The 21,887-nt window shown below is 47.5% G+C and overlaps 1 protein-coding gene across 2 annotated transcripts in view; it reads left to right on the forward strand.

The window, feature by feature from the left end:
- The first annotated feature begins 850 nt into the window (after positions 1–850).
- Positions 851–21,887, forward strand: part of LOC138797558 (FYN-binding protein 1-like) — a 213,341-nt gene continuing 192,304 nt past the window's right edge. The window contains exon 1 of one of the 2 annotated variants that reach the window (XM_069977877.1): positions 851–984. In XM_069977877.1, the coding sequence (XP_069833978.1) occupies positions 982–984 (3 nt within the window). In that variant the 5' untranslated portion in view covers positions 851–981. The remainder of the gene's footprint in view (positions 985–21,887) is intronic. The other variant, XM_069977875.1, reaches the window with a different exon arrangement.

Genomic DNA, 21,887 nt, shown 5'->3' on the forward strand with positions numbered 1-21,887 from the left:
ACTAGTGGTGGTGGGGATTTAAGAAACCCTTTAAAATATAGTTTTGGGAGAGAGAGGGGAGTAGTGGTGGGGAGGTTTTGGAAAGAAAAAGAGGGATATAAGTAGATTTTAGGGGAAAGAAAGCAGGAGCTCCCCCCCCCCCCATAAATTTTTTACGAAAACTGTCAGAAACTGTGCCAAGCAGGAGAGGTTTTCTATCATGGAGCAGATAGCTGTGTGTCAAAATGAAAAGAATACATAATTTCCTGCAGGACATACAGCAACTGATGAGTACTGGAAGACTGGAGATTTTTATATAGAAGTAAATCACAAATCTGTATTACTTTCTGACAACAGTTGATTCAAAAACATTTTTTTCTTCTGGAGTTCTCCTTTAAATGCATTGAGTGATCTCCGATCTCCAAGCAGTCATTATTGTAGGGTAATGGTATCATGGTACTTTTCAAATATTTGTCTTCGTTTCTTTCTATAATGAAGAAAAATGCTTTTATTCTCTGGTGCAAAGAGGCGTTCCCATGAAATCTCATAAAAAGTATGGCTACCTCGTGGAATTCCTTTCTATTCATCTCCATATACCTCAGACACCTGCCCACATTCATAAAAAGCCATTTTAGCTGAAAAAGAAGTTAAACCCTGGAAGTCTGCTGCAAAATGTTTATAGTTGCATGCAAGGATCCATCAATCGGTTATAATCGGTGATCAGTGCATCAGCTGAAATGCTTCTTTAGTTTAACACTGCCCCTTTAAAAAGTAGAAGAAGCCAGCCCTGTCCTCCTTGATATTGAGGTCACAAAGCACAGACAAGACTCCATATTAACCACTTACTTCCTAGATGAGCACATCACATTGATATTGTGAAACAGCTTCCTTCTGTTGTAGATCCTGCCCACCATCACAGATCTTACAACATACCAGTGGGGCGTATGTGTTCCTCATATACAGTGATCCCAGTACATTATACAGCAGCAGCCGTCCAATAACATGGTGAGTAGAGCTACTTTATGCTTATTATTTATCACCTGTTTAGAATGTGTGAGTGAGGAATGTACAGTATGTATACCTGTGGGCTATGCAAGCTGTATAGTTTATATATAATATATATATATTCATCTGTGGGATATTATGGAAGCTGTTTAGTATGTGTGAGTGAGGGATATACCTGTTGGATATGGAAGCAGTATAGAACGTGTCAGTGAGAAATATATATAACTGTTGGATATGGAAGCAGTAAAGAACATGTGAGTGAGGGATATACATATACCATATACCTGTGGGATATGGAAGCTGTGCAGAAGGGACTGTGCTGCACCCCAGCACTTAAAGGTTTTAGCAAATTACCACAGACTTGTCTGTCTGGTGCATCTTCTGAGTTATAAACACTGCTCAAAAAAATAAAGGGAACACTCAAATAACACATCCTAGATATGAATGAATGAAATATTCTCATTGAATACTTTGTTCTGTACAAAGGTGAATGTGCTGACAACAAAATCACACAAAAATCATCAATGGAAATCAAATTTATAAACCAATAGGGGCCTGGATTTGGAGTCACACAATTAAAGCGGCAAATTTGGGAATCCTGGTGTTCTGCATCCTGCATGATGTTATACCATCCTTATGGAGTGGGTTTCTAACCGTTTGGCAGACACAGGCACATTTGCTGGAGGTCATTTTGCAGGGCACTGGCAGTGCTCCTCCTGTTCCTCCTTGCACAAAAATGTAGGTAGCGGTCCTGCTGCTGGGTTGTTGCCCTCCTATGGTCTCCTCGACGTTTGCTGGTGTACTGGCCTGTCTCCTGGTAACGCCTCTGGACACTACGCTGACCGACATAGCAAACCTTCTTGTCACAGCTTGCATTGATGTGCCATCCTGGATGAGTTGCACTACCTGAGCCACTTTTGTGGGTTGTAGAGTCCGTCTCATGCTACCAAGAGCGTAAAAGCACCACCAACTATAAAAAATGACCAAAACATCAGCCAGAAGCATAGGTGCAGAGAAGTGGTCTGTGGTCCCCACCTGCAGAACCACTCCTTTATTGAGTGTTGAGTCTTGCTAATTATAATTACCAATAATTTCCACCTGTTGTCTATTCCGTTTGTGCAACAGCATATGAAATTGATTGTCAATCAGTTTTGGTTCCTAAGTGGACAGTTTGATTTCACATTTCATATTGTGTTGTTTAAGGGTCTGTCCACACATACAGACTCGCAGCATAAATCTCGCTGCGAGTCTGGCAGGTCCTGGCAGTTCCCTGTCACTACATACTCACAGCTGTCTGAAAGACTGCTGAGAGTATGTAATTCTGACGCCCCCTTAACCCCTCGCAGCAAGATTTATATTTATGTACGTGTGGACAGACCCTTAGGGGGGCATTTATTAAGTCCGGCGTTTTTTACGCCGGACTTAAAAATGCCCCCGCAGCTTCGGCGCTACAGAGATTTATGTAGAGGCGGACTGCCTCTACATAAATCCCGTGCACGCCTGTGCGCACCGCCGAAAACCTACGCCAGCTGAGGACTGGAGTAGGTTTTTGGCGTATATTTGGGCAGAACGGATGGTAAATCGCGCGGACTCTGAGTCCGTGCCCTCCGTTCCGCCCACTACATGCCCCCTTTCCGCCCCCCTGGCATACTCGGCGGAAAGTGCCGATTTGCGAAAATTTTATTCGCAAATCGGCCATTTGCGTATAAAAAAATAAGCAAATCGGCACTTTCCGCCGAAAATCATCCGTTCGCAGGATGATACATGTGGCCCTCAGTGTTCCCTTAATTGTTTTGAGCAGTGTATAAGAACTTTCTATATGTTGGGCAATGCCAATTACTGACAGTACTGTACTGTCAATAAAGTTCTTTCAGTCATTTGGTTAAAAGGGCTTATCCAGGATTAGACAAAACACAGCTAACTTCTTGCAGAAACAGCGCCACCCCGTCCTCAGTTTGTGTGTGGTATTACAGTTTACCTCCATTTACTTCAGTGGAAGAGAGTGCCGTCCCAAGACAGGAGAGTCTGTTTATGGAAGATGTTTTTGTAAGACTGGGGAACCCCTTTCTATGTGATATGTTGACGGGCAGATACTTAAGTCACTAAGCGGAGTGCAGATACTAAGGTCATTAAGCAGAGTGCAGATTCTAATGTAGTGTCCCAGTACAGGTGTGCCACTATGTTTCGTATACCACCTGTCTAAAGGTAACTCTGTCAGATGTCACACTCTGTTCGCACCATCAACACTAGCAGCACTTGGTGTCTTGCTCTCCCCTGTTTGTCCTATGCACAGCTGAAGGTGTAAGGGTTAACTGTTGTTTTATCTGTTGACTCTTTCAACCAATCACTGGTGCAGATACCAAACACACTACTGTCCTATCATATTTCTTCCTTTTCCTTTTTCTAGTATGTTCCCCACTAATAGTAGATTAAACCCTGTCTGACCCTTTTATAAGTTAGTTAGTTCCTGGTGGGAGGGTGTTTTGTGAGTTAGCTGCAGTGAGGAGACAGAGAAAGAGAGAGTTAGTGCTGCAGTCTCCACCAGGCCTGGCTTAGACCTGGGCCCTGGTCTGGGGTCCTCTAATCAGTAATGGAGTTGGTGAGAGACATAACCTGAGAATATTATGCCACTCTAAGCCCAAAGGTGGGGTAACTGTCACCTGGGTTCAACCTTGCCTACACCTTTTAAACAGTCAGGACAATCTAGAAAGTCACAGATCGGTCCTCAGAGGAACAAAGTGCCGAAGTATTCCACTGGTATCTGCTTGGCCTTCTCTGGTAATCTTGAAAAGTTATCTTTGCCCAGTAATTCAATCCTGGGACTCGTGCTACCAAACCTGACAGTCTCTGGACTCGTTTGGCAAAAGACAGTCTGCTTATCCTCTTCACTTCTCCCAACCGTGAATACGAGGATTTCTTCTTCTACACCAAGTCACTCTTCACACTTGATCCCTGCTTTGCTTTAAACGTTTGCAAAAACTTTCTGAAAGGTTGGGGACCTCCCCTTATGGTAAGGGCTCCACCAAATCAAGTGGTGGCAAAGTGCATGCTGGCTGTCAGCCTGGCTGGTTGTACAGTGCCGCTATAGCGTGCCCAGCCTTTAGGTAATGTGCCACTATAGAGTGTCCAGCTATTATGTAATGTGCCGCCATAGCGTGCCCAGCCTTTATGTAATGTGCCGCCATAGCGTGCCCAGCCTTTATGTAATGTGCTGCCATAGTGTGCCGAGCCTTTATGGCTCCTCTGTGTAACCCTCTGTCATCAGGCATCCTTACTGCTGGAACCTTTTGCATCCTCTTGACTTCTCACTATTGCGAGTATGATGCAGCATGAATAGTGCTCTTAGGAGCCCAGGAGTATGGTGCACAAGCTGTGGCTATTACAGTCCCAGTAAAAGTGCTTTTTGGTCAATAGGTGCCGCTCTATAGACCATATTTGTTTGGACCATAACAGGCACCAGATGCCATTGTCTAAGCGGATGTAGAGGTCTGTGTCACTAATGGAAAGGGGGTTAATAATAAGATTGTCAGGTTATGCTGAGGAAATGAAATATGGACAGCCATGCTGTTTTCAGAGGTCTGTGCCAGTATGTACTGCATTAAAACTAGTTCCACATGGCCAGAGAAGAATCACCATTAATTATGTCATAGACAGATTTTTCCCTATCACTTATCATTATAGATTCCGATAATGCGATCACTTTGGTTGCAGTCAACGCCAGACTTAAATAACTGGAATAGACACTCAAAAATGAGAGACTGACACTAAAGGGAATCTGACAGCAGTGTAACCTTCTCTTATGTTCCCATAATGCACAGAATGCTGAGAAAGAGGGAAGTCTTCTCCACTTCTTTATCAGCATTGTTTTTACTAAATCTTCATTTTAATAAATATGTAAATTATGCAGTTTGGTGCTCTGGGGCAGAACTACAGCAACCATCCCCCCTAATAAATATTCATCCATCACTCTGCAGTGATGAGCACCAGACCACTGCCTCAATATTCATAAGAAGGGAGGAGGGCTGGATCAGTGCAGTGATGAGCATCAGACCACCACCTCAATATTCATGCGGAGGGAAGAGGGCTGGATCAGTGCAGTGATGCGCATTGGCCCAACGCCTCAATATTCATGTGGAGGGAGGCTGGATCAGTGCAGTGATGAGCACCGAACCATGGCCTCAATATTCATGCAAAGGGAGGAGGGCTAGATCAGTGCAATGATGAGCACCAGACCACCGCATCAATATTCATGTGGAGGGAGGCCGGATCAGTGCAGTGATGAGCACCAGGCCATCACCTCAATATTCATGCAAAGGGAGGAGGGCTGGATCAGTGCAATGATGAGCACCAGACCACCGCATCAATATTCATGTGGAGGGAGGCCGGATCAGTGCAGTGATGAGCACCAGGCCATCACCTCAATATTCATGCAAAGGGAGGAGGGCTGGATCAGTGCAATGATGAGCACCAGACCACCGCATCAATATTCATGTGGAGGGAGGCTGGATCAGTGCAGTGATGAGCACCAGACCACCGCCTCAATATTTATGTGGAGGGAGGCCGGATCAGTGCAGTGATGAGCACCAGGCCACCACCTCAATATTCATGCAAAGGGAGGAGGGCTGGATCAGTGCAATGATGAGCACCAGACCACCGCCTAAATATTTATGTGGAGGGAGGCCGGATCAGTGCAGTGATGAGCACCAGGCCACCACCTCAATATTCATGCAAAGGGAGGAGGGCTGGATCAGTGCAATGATGAGCACCAGACCACCGCCTAAATATTTATGTGGAGGGAGGCCGGATCAGTGCAGTGATGAGCACCAGGCCACCACCTCAATATTCATGCAAAGGGAGGAGGGCTGGATCAGTGCAGTGATGAGCACCAGACCACCACCTTAATAGTCTTGCGGAGGGAGGAGGTCTGGATCAGTGCAGTGAAGGTCCTGAAACCCAGTGCAAAGATTTAGGAAAATAATCATCATTCCCCATGCAGCGCGATTGCCATCATTGCTCAGCATTCCATGCAGCACAGGTTACCATTATTCCTCATGCAGTGCAGGTTATCATCATTCCCCAGCATTCCATGCAGTGCGGGTTACCGTCATTCCTCATTCAGCGTAGGTTACTGTCAATCCTCAGTCTTTCATGCAGTGCAGGTTACGTTCATTCCTCATGCAGTGTAGGTTACGTTCATTCCTCATGCAGTGTAGGTTTCCTCATGCAGTGCGGGTTACCATCATTCCTCATGCAGCGCAGGTTACCATCATTCCTCGTGCAATGCGGCTTACTGTCATTCCTCAACATTCCATGCAGCGCAGGTTATGTTCATTCCTCATGCAGCATGGGTTACGGTAATTCCTTATGCAGTGTGAGTTTTTGTCATTCCTCATCCAGCACTGGTTACCGTCATTCCTCAGCATTCCATGCTGTGCAGGCAGGGCCAGATTAAGGTTGGTGAAGGCCCCGGTCGACAATCATGTTGAGCCCCCCCCCCCAAAAAAAACTATACCGTGATCTATACAGATGCCAGCTTACTGTAGGCGACTAAGCACAGGCCCCTCCTCACTCCTGGCTGTGTGGCTTAGCATCCACCTCTGTTGTGCACGTGATGGTCACAAGAGGCTGCAGTGTAGAGCAAGATGCCAGGCCCTAGAGACACAAGAGGGGAGGGCTTAGTATTCTCACGTTGTGTTTGTCTCAATAACGCAATGTGAGAACCTTGCACTTTCTCTGCATTCTTACCTACTGTGTTAGGGCCATATTACATAGTCTGATATCCTGGGTAAGCAGTGCCGTTCTGCTACAGTAAATAGTAGGTTGCTTACAGAACCTATTATAAGGCTCGAACAGCCTTCATTCGCACATCACTATTAAACGCAGCGATGCACGGCCGGTGGCCAATGATTTTTGAACTTGTAGAAAGACATGGATCAGTTAATGGGGGGATTTTGCTAGTAAGAAGCAGTGTGAGTATTATAGCTAACCTTTTATTTTAACCCTGGGCACCCCTACTGAATAATGTTCTAAAAAATACAAAAGAAATGTCATTTAGTGACTCACAGGTGACGTCTTCTTTGATCTGAGGTGTCACTTTCCCTTTGCCTCTCCATCCGTCCCAGACCACCATAAAGTTTTCTTTCAGCTACAATTCATCTCTTCAGAACCTGCGAGACAAACATCTTAGACTCTGCACTTTTCCAGCAACTTCCTTCCCTTATTCGAACCCATAAGGTTCCAAACAGTAGTCATTCCACTTTTTGGTGTGATTTCCAGAGTAGAAATGTGGGTTGCCCCCTGTATGTAGGATCCGCTCCTGTGCCCCCAAATATGTATAAAGTCCCTATTACCCCATATAGTAAAAATGTCCCCTGCTGCTGTGCTCCCATATAGTAATAATGTCCCCTGCTGTTGTGCCCTCCATATAGTAATACTGCCCCCTGCTGTGCCCTCCATATAGTAATAATCCCACTGCTGTGTCCTCTATATAGTTGTAATGCCCCCCGCTGTGCCCTCCATATAGTAATAATGTCCCCTGCTGTGCTTCCATATAGTTGTAATGTCCCCTGCTGTGCCTCCATTATAGTAATAATGTCCCCTGCTGTGCCCCCATATAGTAATAATGCCCCTGCTGTGTCCTCATATAGTAATAATGTCCCCTGCTGTGCCCCCACATAGTAATAATGTCCCCTGCTGTTCCCTCCATACAGTAATAATGTCCCCTGCTGTTCCCTCCATACAGTAATAATGTCCCCTGCTGTGCCCTCCATATAGTAATAATATCTCCTGCTGTGCCCACACTTAATACGCAGAAGTGCTGTGTGTGCGTTAGCAGCAAGAAAAAGTACTGTGCCCCCCAATGCCCCTAGCATTGTAGGCTACCCCCAGTGGTTTCCTGGTAGCTGTAGTTCTCGCCCCCCCCCCAGTGGTGTCCTGGTAGCTGTAGTTCTCCCCCCTCCCCCAGTGGTGTCCTGGTAGCTGTAGCTCTCCCCCTCCCCCACAGTGGTGTCCTGGTAGCTGTAGTTCTCCCCCCCCCCCCCCCCAGTGGTGTCCTGGTAGCTGTAGTTCCCCCCTCCCCCCAGTGGTGTCCTGGTAGCTGTAGTTCTCCCCCTCCCCCCAGTGGTGTCCTAGTAACTGTAGTTCTCACCCTCCCCCCAGTGGTGTCCTGGTAGCTGTAGTTCTCCCCCCCAGTGGTGTCCTGGTAGCTATAGTTCTCCCCCCCAGCGGTGTCCTGGTAGCTGTAGTTCTCCCCCCCCCAGTGGTGTCCTGGTAGCTGTAGTTCTCCCCCCAGTGGTGTCCTGGTAGCTGTAGTTCTCCCCCCTCCCCTCCAGTGGTGTCCTGGTGGCTGTAGTTCTCCCCCCTTCCCCCCAGTGGTGTCCTGGTGGCTCTAGTTCATTCCCCCCTTCCCCACTCACCTTTCCTCGCTCCAGAGCTGGGCTGGTGGGCTGGCCGGGTCCTCTGCCATCTCCTGCAGGACACGTCTTCTCTGGCAGGTGGCGCCAGAGAGAAGAGATGTGCGCCGCCTCACAGGAGCTGTCAGGCACAGCACTCTCCTGTGTCTATCGGCCTGATGCGGCTCGCGGAACAGTTCCCGGACCCTGCCATAGATCTACCAGCCTGAACATGGAACTCTGCTTCCGGGTTTGGGCTGGTGGAGGCCCCAAAGTGGTGGGGGCCCCGGGGCACGTGCCCCGGGTGCCCTCACTTTAATCCGACCCTGAGTGCAGGTTACGTTCATTCCTCATGCATTGTGGGTTACGGTCATTCCTCATGCAGTGCAGGTTACAGTCATTTCTCATGCATTGCAGGTTACTGTCATTCTTCATGCAATGTGGCTTACTGTCATTTCTCATGCAATGCGGCTTACTGTCATTCCTCATGCAGCATGGGTTACCGTCATTTCTCATGCAGGACAGGTTACTTTCATTCCTCAGCATTCCACGCGCAGGTTTTGTTAATTCCTCATGCAACGTGGTTTACGGTAATTCCTTATACAGTGTGGGTTACCATAATTCCTCATGCATCGCAGGTTACCGTCATTCCCCAGCATTCCATGCAGCACAGGTTCCAGCCTTCTAACCTACTGATAGTTTTTCTTTATAAATGTACAGGGCTGAGCTTCCAGCTCTGTACTATGCCTATGAATGGTGGGGGAGGGAGCAGGGGGTACTTGCTGCAGTTCAGTAGTGCATCGTAGCCACTTGAGCACTCAGTATGATCTACAACTAATAGATTCCCTTTAAAACATCTACCCCTTTAGAACATCTACATCCTTTTAGGGCATATCAAATAAGGAAAGAGGGTCAACATGGTATTGTTGTATCCCACCAGGGGTGTTGCTATTAGTTACACCCTTCGTAAAAGCCTGTACTTTATCAGTGTAACTGGTGATGTAGTGGTACCAGAGTTTCGCCACAAGATGTCGCTATGGCAAGTGTGTGTATTCAGTTATGGCACAGCTGTAGTACTTAAGGGGTTATTGTTTATTTGTATGTCACACGGATCTGTAGGCCAATGAGAGTACTTTGTTCTTCTATCCTATCATCTCTCCCTTCACTTCACACATACACTCTCCTCAACCACTCGCAGCCAGGCCTGTATTTATAATTTATGCTGCCCTAGGCACTCTGCATGCTGAGGCACCCCCTCATTCCCCCCCCCCCCCCCCCAGCAGTACATCTCTCTACAGCGTCGGTTATCAGAGGATTGTACTACAACTCCCAGCTTGCTTTGTGGCATATAAGAATACAGAGTTCTGTGGGGACTCAGTGCAGGGAAGTGACCCCAGAACAGCACTAATAGGGAAAAGGAGTAGATGTTATTAGTGATATTCTGGGGTCACTTCCCAGCACTGAGCCCCCACAGATCTATGTATTCTCATATGCCACAAAGCATCCAGTGTATAATGCACCTAGGACCCAACTACAACTGTAGTGCCTGCGGCTGTTCTAGTTGGGTCCTAGTTTAAAAGTTTGCGCTAGTGTACTGAAGTGACCGCAGGGCTGTGTCAGTACACTACCGCAAACCATACACTGACCCTTATAGACTCCAATGGTACACAGGCTCTGCACACTATAGAAGTGATTACAGTGCAGTTACTAATGACTCACAGGTGACGTCTTCTCCGATTGCCGTCGCTCACTTTTTTGCTTTCTTCTCCATCTGGCACAGCCATCATGAAGACTTCTCCGACCACAACTAGTCTGCAGGCGGACTGGGGAAAGGAGGCAGCTGGGGGTGGCAGGGACAGGGGGAGAAGCTGGGGGTGGCAGGGGGAGTAGATGGGGGCAGGGGGAGCAGCTGGGGTGGCAGAGAGAGTAGATGGGGGTAGGAGGAGCAGCTGGGGTTAAAGGGGCAGGGGGAGCAGCTGGGGGGGGCAGGCGGAGCAACTGTGGGGCAGAGGGATCAGCTCGGGGGCAGGGGGAGAAGCTGGGGGGCAGGGGGAGCAGCAGGGGGGACATGGGGAGGAGCAGATGGGGGCAGGAGGAGCAGCTGGGGTGACAGGCAGAGGGAGAAGCTGGGGGGCAGGGAGAGCAGCTGGGGGGCAAGGAAGAAGCTGGAGGTGCAGGGGGAGAGGCTGGGGGGTGCTGGCAGAGAGGCTGGGGGGGTGCTGGTGGAGAGGCTGTGGGGTGCAGGAGGAGAGGCAGGGGGAGAAGCTGGGGGGTGCAGGAGGAGAGGCTGGGGGAGAGGCTATGGGGTACAGGGGGAGAGGCTGGGGGTGCAGGAGGAGATGCTGGGGGGTGCAGGAGGAGAGGCTGGGGGGTGCAGGGGGAGAGGCTGTGGGGTGCAGGAGGAGAGGCTGGGGGAGAGGCTGGGGGGTGCAGGAGGAGAGGCTGTGGGGTGCAGGAGGAGAGGCTGGGGGAGAGACTGTGGGGTGCAGGAGGAGAGGCTGGGGGGTGCAGGAGGAGAGGCAAGGGGAGAGGTTGTGGGGTGCAGGAGGAGAGGCTGTGGGGTGCAGGAGAAGAGGCTGGGGGTGCAGGAGCAGAGGCTGTGGGGTGCAGGAGGAGAGGCTGTGGGAGAGGCTGTGGGGTGCAGGGGAGAGGCTGTGGGGTGCAGGAGGAGAGGCTGTGGGAGAGGCTGGGGGGTGCAGGAGGAGAGGCTGGGGAGAGGCTGTGGGGTTCAGGAGGAGAGGCTGGGGGAGAGACTGTGGGGTGCAGGAGGAGAGGCTGGGGGGGGTGCAGGATGAGAGGCAGGGGGAGAGGTTGTGGGGTGCAGGAGGAGAGGCTGTGGAGTGCAGGAGAAGAGGCTGGGGGGTGCAGGAGGAGAGGCTGTGGGGTGCAGGAGGAGAGGCTGTGGGGTGCAGGAGGAGAGGCAGGGGGAGTGGGAGCGGCCCGGGGACAGAGGCAGGATGGGCAGGTCCCCCCTTCAATGCAGCTTCGGGTCCGGTGAGCTTCCGGCACACACTGCCTCTATCACAGGCCGGAAGCTCACAGCTGCAGCCCCGCGGTGCACGAACTTCTCTTTTGCTCAGCACGCTGACGTCACGTGCGCTGCTGCCGAGCAGGAGAGAAGGACTGCTGGGCTGCAGCTGTGAGGTTCCGGCCTGTGATAGAGGCAGTGTGTGCCGGAAGCTCACCGGACCCGAAGCTGCACAACCCCCCAAACGCCCCTCCCTCCCGATCCTAGACTAGGCACCCGTGGTCCGGTGCCTACGGCAGCGGGGGTTAAAAAATTAAAAAAAAAAAAAAAAAAAAAAAAAAGTTCTCTGCGGGTACCGCCCCCGCCAGGCGCCGCCCTAGGCCCCGGTCCACGGGTGCCTAGTGGCAAATACGGCCCTGCTGGCAGCACATCTTACAGGGGCTTTAGGAAGGAAGTCACATGGGTAGAGGAAGTGTCTTTTGTCGTTGGACTCTGTAGAGGAAGGACACCAGCCAGTACGCTCTAGAAGCAGACCTGGACACATGCAACCTACAGTTTCTTCTCAAGTAACTCCACTCAACACTATGCAGTGTAAAACTTCCACTGGAGAGGACAAGTCAGGGATCATCCTAACCCACGCCGTGGACCTGGAGAGACATAGTGCAGGATCCATAGGCAAGTAAAGGAACTGATCTGAATAGAGCAAAGTTGCTAGAAGCCTATGAACTCTATCTTGCAGTGTGGGTGTAAGCAGGGAACCCTCAGCATTCCGCTCATCCCAGGTAACAAGGTCTGAGGCTGGCTCTAGGACTGGTCACTCGACACTGGTGGGCAATAGGTGGTGCAAAGACCAAAGAGTCAAAACAAAGGCACAAGTATTTTCTCTCTCTCCTCAATTATTCTTCTATTTCTACCTCCGAAGTTCCAGCAGAGCACAGTATTACTTGGGTTAGGACTCTCACGACTTCCTCCTCTCTACTCTTCTGATCTTATTTCCTACCTCTCAGCACGCAACCCAGTCAGCACGAGTGTACCACTCTCTCTATACTCTCACTGCAGATCTGGATACTAACGTATCAAGTGTCTTATCAAGTGGTAAGTATTCTATCAATGCAAAGCTGTATGATCTGCTGCATACAAGTATCTTTAGAGTAAACCAGATTTTATTTATGATAAAGAGACTCTGTGATTCCTCGTCAAGCACCGACACAGCACACCCACGCTCCTTGAGTCATTTCCCCTGTCTGTGAGTGGCAGTGCCAATAGTCCGGGTGGGTAACTATTCCACTCCGGACCACCGTGATAAGTACCCAAGGGACCCCGCAACAACTCGGCAGGTCACTGACCACAGGGGAACAAGGTATAGTCGACCCTTTAGAATAAAAGCAGGTGTGCCACCATACCTGTGTGCCCAACCGGCACTGGCATCACGACATAACATCACTGGGCCTGGCTATATCTTGGCCAACCACCATAGAACTGGCGTCACACTTCACAATCTGGCAAGTGACCGTCCATGTTGCCTCCACACCGGGGTTGTACTACCAGCGCGGTCGCCACAGTATACGGACTTATGAGGCCTGGACGAAGCAAAAAAGGCTGTTGTCATCAGTGTTGGGCTGGGGCACCTGGGGCCCCTGGCAGAACTGATCCTGGGCCCACCAGAGAAACTGAACCTTAGGCTCACCCATTGAACTAAAACTCTCAGAATGCCCTAAATGTATAAAGCTCTCAGGGTATGCTGGGAGTTGTAGTTTCTGAGAGGACATTCCTTTAATAAATAGGAGTAATATAAAAAGATGAACTGATGCTTGTATAGTATAATCTGGGGTCACACATGTGACCATACCATCACACTGTTACCAAATGTGATACCTGCTGCCTTATGCATCAAAAGTTATTGCTTTAAAAGAGGAGACTTCCTGTTGTGTCTCTGATGATAAGAAGGAGGCTGCTTGAAAAATGATCCATGCAGCATTACAAGTGATAGCAAAAAAGAATAGCAACTTAGATTTCCCGTCATTGTGTCGAATGAGGCCACAGAGGCGTACTTACTTATGTGTCCCATACAAAGCATAGGGTCTGGAGATGTCTATTAGGCTTGCCGTCAATGATGTTAAAAAGAGCTCAGGCAAGATGGCTGATCCCATAATGATGTACTACAAATTAATATAAAACTATTACAATCAGAAAATAGAAGGATCTTAGAAATAATAGAACATGTCCCATTATGGACAGAGGATACACGGAGTTCTGTTTTCACAACAGAAGGAAAGCCACATCTTGCCTAACATTCCATTATACGGCAAACCCTTCACTACCACAGAAGGTTAGTAGAGACAATAACAAATGTGTCATATGGGGAATTATCTCTCAAACCACCGGAGTACATACTTGGAGCTTTACCAGGAGTTTTAGTGGCATTTATCATCTCTGTCTAGTAGTTTCATATAGCGCAACTAATTACAATGTCAGGAAGGGGTTTAACCCCTTAGGGACCAAGCCTATTTGGGCCTTAATGACCAGACCAAATTTTGGAAATCTGGTATGGTTCACTTAATCTGCTTATAACTCTATAACGGTTTCATACATCAAAGCGATTTTAAGATTGTTTTTTGTCACATCTTGTACTTTATCCCAGCAGTAAAAAAAACTTTGATATCATTTTCTTATGTAGATTAAAAAAGCAAAAAATATGAGAAATTTTGAAATTTTTCCTTTTTTCCCCCCAACTTTTAATTATAATATTCCACTTATATATGTAATTTCTGTAGAAATCATACATATATTTCCATCTGTTTCCTTTGTTTTGGCATTAGGTTTTTTTTTTGGGGGGGGGGGGGGGAAATTACTCAAATTTTAAAACGTACAAAATTAACCATACTTTTTAAGAATTGTGAATTGCATTTTATTTCCTGCATCAAGCCAAGTTTCAGAGGCTCATACGTTTCAGAAAACCCCCACAAATGACCCCATTTTGGAAACTAGACCCCATAAGGAATTCATCTAGGGTTAGAGTGAGTATGTTAACCCCACAGTGTTTGGACAAAATTAACGCAAAGCAAGTGAACGTGAAATTAATTTTTCTTTTTTTTCTGTGTCATTTTGAAGACATGTTATCCCTTCTAAATGCATGATAATGACAAAAGGTGCCCCCTAATTTATTGCCTCATTTCTTCTGAGTTCAGACATATGACCATCGTGCCCCTAACTCAACGTCTAGGTATACGGCAGGGCTCCAAATGAAGGGAGCACCTAGTGGTTTTCAGAGCACCAATTTAACTTGAAAATCAATTAGGCCCCATTGTACTTATGGAGAGGTATTCAGCTACCAGAACAATAAATAACTCCCACAAATGACCCCATTTTGGAAACTAGACCCCGTAAGGAATTCATCTAGGGGTACAGTGAGTATTTTAACCCCACAGTGTTTGGACAGAATTAATTCAAAGCAGATGAAAGTGTCACATTTTTTTTTTCTTTGTGTCACTTTAAAAAAATGTTATCCTTTCTAAATGCAAGATAAGGAGAAAAGGCACCCCCTAATTTATTTCCTCATTTCTTCTGAGTTCAGACATATGACCATTGTGCCCCTAACTCAATGTCTAGGCACACGGCAGGGCTCCAAATGAAGGGAGCACCTAGTGGTTTTCAGAGCACCAATTTAGCTTTAAAGCGTAACTGTCATTTCAGGGCCATTTTTTTGAAAACATTAAATATCAACAGTTCAAGCGATTTTAAGAAACTCTGTAATAAGTTTTATAAACCAAAAGAGTTTCCTTCTGTACTGAAAAAGCAATCTCCCAGCCTCCCCCCTTACTGCAGAAGCAGCAGGATTTCTGTCTCCATTATGTGGCTATGGAGAGGGGAGGGGCTGTCAGGAGTGACTGAGCACGGAGCAGTCTTGCAAAGCACAACACCCTGCAATCTTCTCTCAGTAAGTTCATAGATAAGCACTGACCTTTCTGACCCCAGAATCCTGCGGTTTAGGTGCCCAGACAGTCTAAAAATAGCTGACCTTAATGTCACCTCTTCCTGCTCCCTCATCTCCCTCGGCCCCTTCCCCCTCCATAAGAATAGAATGGGAGAGCAGAACCCGTCTTCACTGGCTTCTCTGTAATGAAGACGTGTTTGCCTGATAATGCACAGATAAGAAGTCAGGGGGGAGGCTGGGAGATTGCTTCTTGAGTACAGAAGGAGGCTTTTTTGGCTGATAAAACCTATTACAGAGTTTCTTAAAATCGCTTATACTACTGATTTCTGCAATAAAAAAAAAATATGACAGTTACGCTTTAAAATCAATTAGGCCCCATTGTACTTATGGAGAGGTATTCAGCTGCCAGAACAATAAATAACCCCCACAAATGACCCCATTTTGGAAACTAGACCCCCTAAGGAATTCATCTAGGGGTACAGTGAGCATTTTAACCTCACAGTGTTTGGACAAAATTAATTCAAAGTAGGTGAAGGTGTCAAATTTTTCTTTTTTTCCCTTTGTGTCACTTTAAAAAAATGTTATCCTTTCTAAATGCATGATAAGGAGAAAAGGCACCCCGTAATTTATTGCCCCATTTCTTCTGAGTTCAGACATATGACCATTGTGCCCCTAACTCAATGTCTAGGCACACGGCAGGGCTCCAAATGAAGGGAGCACCTAGTGGTTTTCAGAGCACCAATTTAGCTTGAAAATCAATTAGGCCCCATTGTACTTATGGAGAGGTATTCAGCTGCCAGAACAGTAAAAAAACCCACACATGATGCCATGATGCCCTAAGGAATTCATCTAGGGGTACAGTGAGTATTTTAACCCCACAGTGTTTGGACAGAATTAATTCAAAGCATGGACACACAGCGGGATCCAATGATTTTAGAGCACCCATTTTGCTTTAAAAAATCTATTAGGCCCCACTGTTCACTTGGAGGGGTATAGAGCTGCCAGAACAATAGGAAACCCCCCAAAATGACCCCATTTTGGAAACTAGACTAAGGAATTCATCTTGGGGCAGAGTGAGCATTTTAATCTCACAGTGTATTGAAAAAAATGAACACAAAGCAGATGAAAGTGACATTTTCTCTTTTTTTTTTTCAACGTGTTATTTTAAAGACATGTTATCCGTCTTTCATACATAACAATGAGAAAAGGCAACCCCTAATTTATTGCCCCATTTCTTCTGAGTTCAGAAATATGACTATTGTGCCCCTAACTCAATGTATGGACACACCCCAGGATCCAATGATTTTAGAGCACCCATTTTGCTTTAAACATCTATTAGGCCCCACGGTTCACTTGAAGGGTATAGAGCTGCCAGAACAATAGAAAACCCCCCAAAATGACCCCATTTTGGAAACTAGACCCCATAAGAAATTCATCTAGGGGAAGAGTGAATATTTTAACCCCACAGTGTATTGAAAAAAATGAACACAAAGCAGGTGAAAGTGACAAAATTTTCTCTTTTTTTTTTCAACGTGTCATTTTAAAAACATGTTATCCGTCTTTCACACATTACAATGAGAAAAGGCACCCCCTAATTTATCATCCCATTTCTTCTGAGTTCAAAAATATAACTATTGTGGCCCTAACTAATGTATGGACACACAGCAGGATCCAATAATTTTAGGGCACCCAATTTGCTTAATAAAATCTATTAGGCCCCATTGTTCATTCGGAGGGGTATAGAGCTGCCCAGGGGCGTAGCTAATGGCTCCTGGGCCCTGGTGCGAGAGGCCAACTTGGGCCCCCCCCCTCCTTTCACGACCAAGTGATGCTATTGGTGTGTGTGTGTATATATATATATATATATCTATATATGTAGATATATATATATATATATATACATATTATATATATATATATATATATATATATATATATATACATACATACATATACACACACACCCAAAGACAGATATTACCTGTTACCGCCATACTGTTACCGACCAAATCCTGTATACTGAGACCAATATTACCAGTAATACCAGTATATAGGAAGGAAACATTACTGCCACACCACAACCACTACCATCACCACCATATTGTTACTGACCAAATCCAATATACTAAATCACCTCATCCAGTCATATAGAGGTGGCCCCAGCTCTACACAGGTTCTATACACCATATACATTACAGTGCAGTTATATCAGGTGACTCACAGGAGTAGTCTTTTCTGATCGGAGTTCTTTCCTTTTCATCTTCTCCATCTGTCCTGGGCCGTTATGAGAACTTCTCAGAGCCACGAATCCACAGCATCTGCCAGACAGACATATTAGTCTCCTCACTCTGGCACCATCCTCATCTCTATACAAACTGCACATCTGTACTGTCCCCTTTACACCCTCATTTAGTGGGTAGCCCTGACTCTATTTGACCCCCTAATAATATATGCCCCCCTCTGTGTATTCCCTCTCCCCCTATGTTGCCCCCCCAAATAGATGGCCCCCTCTACCCCCACCCTTATAGATGGCCCCCTCTACCCCCTCCCTTATAGATGGCCCCCTCTACCCCCTCCCTTATAGATGGTCCCCTCTCCCCCCACCCTCCTTATAGATGGTCCCCTCTCCCCCCACCCTCCTTATAGATGGTCCCCTCTCCCCCCACCCTCCCTTATAGATGGTCCCCTCTCCCCCCACCCTCCCTTATAGATGGCCCCCTCTCCCCCCACCCTCCCTTATAGATGGCCCCCTCTCCCCCCACCCTCCCTTATAGATGGCCCCCTCTCCCCCCACCCTCCCTTATAGATGGTCCCCTCCCCCCCTCCCTTATAGATGGTCCCCTCCCCCCCTCCCTTATAGATGGTCCCCTCCCCCCCTCCCTTATAGATGGTCCCCTCCCCCCCTCCCTTATAGATGGTCCCCTCCCCCCCCCTTATAGATGGTCCCCTCCCCCCCTCCCTTATAGATGGTCCCCTCCCCCCCTCCCTTATAGATGGTCCCCTCCCCCCCTCCCTTATAGATGGTCCCCTCCCCCCCTCCCTTATAGATGGTCCCCTCCCCCCCTCCCTTATAGATGGTCCCCTCCCCCCCTCCCTTATAGATGGTCCCCTCCCCCCCTCCCTTATAGATGGTCCCCTCCCCCCCTCCCTTATAGATGGTCCCCTCCCCCCCTCCCTTATAGATGGTCCCCTTTCCCCCCCTCCCTTATAGATGGTCCCCTTTCCCCCCCTCCCTTATAGATGGTCCCCTTTCCCCCCTCCCTTATAGATGGTCCCCTTCCCCCCCCCTCCCTTATAGATGGTCCCCTTTCCCCCCCTCCCTTATAGATGGTCCCTCTTTCCCCACACCCTCATAAATGGCCCCCTCTTTCTCCCCACCCTCATAGATGGTCCCCTCCCCCCCTCATAGATGGCCCCATCTTTCCCCCCACCCTCATAGATGGCCCCTCTTTCCACCCCACCCTCATAGATGGCTCCTCTTTCCCCCCACCCTCATAGATGCCCCCCCTCCTTCCCCCCACCCTCATAGATGCCCCCCTCCTTCCCCCCACCCTCATAGATGGTCCCCTCTTCCCCCCCACCCTCAGATGGTCCCCTTTCCCCCCACCCTCATAGATGCCCCCCCTTTCCCCCCACCCTCATAGATGCCCCCCCTTTCCTCCCACCCTCATAGATGCCCCCTCTTTCCCCCCACCCTCATAGATGCCCCCTCTTCCCCCCCACCCTCATAGATGGCCCCCTCTTTCCCCCCACCCTCATAGATGGCCCCCTCTTTCCCCCCACCCTCATAGATGCCCCTCTCTTTCCCCCCACCCTCATAGATGGTCCCCTTTTCCCCCACCCTCATAGATGGCCCCCTCTTTCCCCCCACCCTCATAGATGCCCCCCTCTTTCCCCCCACCCTCATAGATGCCCCCCTCTTTCCCCCCACCGTCATAGATGCCCCCCTCTTTCCCCCCACCCTCTTTCCCCCCACCCGTGCAGGCTGATAAAAAAACAAAAACAAAACTTAACTCACCTGACAACGCGCTCCCACGTTGATCCTCACTCCTCCTGGTCTGTCCCCGGCTGCTGCGCGGGTGTTGCGTCTTACCCCCGGCAGCGCGCGCATCCCAGAGCTCCCTGCGCGCCGGAACCGGAAGTCAGGGCCCAAGGCGCGCAGGAAGCTCTGGGATGCGCGCGCTGCCAGGGGTAAGACGCGACACCCCCGGCAGCCGCGCAGCCGGGGGAAGACAGAGCCAGACTCTTGTGACCGCAAGCAAAACAATGCTTGCGGTCACAAGAGTGATTGATCGGGAGGGCCTCGCGGGGCCTTGCCGCCGCGACCCCGGTAGCTACGCCACTGGAGCTGTCAGAACAATAGGAAACCCCCAAAAATGAACACATTTTGAAAAATAGACCCCATATATTTTAGACAAAATCAATGCACAGCAGGTAAATTAACAAACACATTTTACAAATCAACAGGTGTAAAAATTGTGAAAAACTAGAGAATTAAAGCAGAGTATCCCTAAGGGGGCATGTCCCTAAAACAGCAACTACCTGTAAATATGACTATGTCTTGCCACAGAAGCAGATATTTCGCATTTGTGTCACTTTGATGACATCAAGAACAACATTCTGGTCTGACATGTAGCAGGAAAAAGAAAAGTTCTGTAGTGAAGGGCAATATACATATAAAAAAAGAGGAAGATCCAACTTTGTGGAAAACTGGACTTTTTTTTTCAAAATATGAAAGAACACTTGTAGAGCTATGATGACAAGTTTATTCTTTTATAGTAACTGGTCATACAACACCTCTGTAGCCACATCAATCCCTATATGAGGAACGAATGTGGTAAGCGATGCAGTACACCATAACAGGTCCCTGCCCAGGAAATTAGGAACCGTTAGGCGCACAAAACAACCAATCACCTTTAAAATAAATAGAGACCGTGTCCATTACCATTCGTCTGAACAGTAAAGTATCACTAGTCCCCATGGTGAAGAATTTGTATTTAAGCCCATAGTGTATTGATATTGAAGAGCTTTATTATTAGATAGCCTTCAAAAAAATAGAAAAAAAAATAATGCCCGTATGAGAATGCAGTATTAGGCTATGTTCACACTATGTATGTGTGCGGCTGTATTTTTTATGTGGCTGTAAATGTGCGGATGAAACTACGGCCGTGGGAAAAAATAGACATGCGGCTGAAAACATACGGTCATTTACTTGGAAATCTGGTTCAACTAAAAATAACAAATAAAATCTTAAGAAAGTGATGCAAACACCTCTGGAATGCATCTGGGAAAGCAGGGAAACAGTTTACAGGAATCGCTATTACCGGGGTTTGCGATCCTCTGCAGTATGCCGATGCCAATGCCTCTCATGGTTAATATATTGAATTAATAAAACACATTTTCGTTGTAATAAAGTCCCTTTCATTGTTCAATAATTAAATTTAAACGATTCCATCATTTTGCAATTAAATATACTGTTAAAATAAATATATATATAAATAAATGTATATTTATATATATATTTATTTTTTGACAGTATATTTAATTGCACAATGATGGATTCGTTTAAATTAAATTACTGAACAACGAAACTGATTTTATTTCAACAAAAATGTGTTTTATTAATTAAATATTAATTATTACAGGAAGCTCCAGTAAGCCGTTAATTCATATTGCCGGCAATAGAGCTTTCTGTACTAATCATCACTTTACTTTAATGAAAACATCAAATGTTTCTTCTAATTATGTTATCACAATAGCATTATTAGAAGAAACATTTAGAATTATATGTGCGCTCAGCTGATTGGCTGATCGGCTGAGCGCACATATAAAGAGTCGGTCCGCAGTACAGTGACTTCATTGTGCTGCGGACCAGCGAAGAGACAACATCGGGGTGAGTATAGAGCTCTCCCCACCCCCTCCCCAGCACTGCACCCCTCCCAGCAAGGAAGGGGGGTCACTTAACCCCTTCCTTGCTGGGATGGGTGCAGTCTGACATCAGTCTGCACCCCAAGGGGTTAAGGGGGATGCAATACATCCTCCCTTAACCCCTTGGGGGCCAGACTGTAAGCAGCGATCTGTAAAGATGCTGCATACTGTAAGGAGCACAACACCGCTCACAATGATGGGTGTTGTGCTCCTGTTTGTGTGTTTTTTGTGTGTTTCTCCCTTTTTGTTTTTCAGATATCGGTATCCTGTGGATTACGTCGGATTCCGTGGACTACGTCGATGACCAGCGGTTGTTTTTGTTTTCTTTGTTTTTTTTTAATAAAATGGTCAATGAGGGGTGTGGGGGTGTTTTTATTTGAATAAAAATTTTTTTTAACTTGTGTCTTGTCTTTATTTCTTTACTTTATAGACTTAGTAGTGGAAGCCGTCTAATAGACGGAATCCATTACTAAGTCGGGGCCTAGTGTTAGCCGGTATAAAATGGCTAACACTAACCCCCCATTATTACCCCAGTACCCAATGCCACCAGGGGTACTGGGAAGAGCCGGGTGCCAGTGGTCCCGGAGCGTCAAAATTGGCGCTCCTGGATCGGGCGGCAGCAGGCTGGTAAGATTTAGGCTGGGGAGGGCCTAAACCAATGGCTCTTCCCACCCTGGTGTTA

The sequence above is a fragment of the Dendropsophus ebraccatus genome, chromosome 7 (assembly GCF_027789765.1).
Source record: "Dendropsophus ebraccatus isolate aDenEbr1 chromosome 7, aDenEbr1.pat, whole genome shotgun sequence".
NCBI classification, from domain to species: Eukaryota; Metazoa; Chordata; class Amphibia; order Anura; family Hylidae; genus Dendropsophus; species Dendropsophus ebraccatus.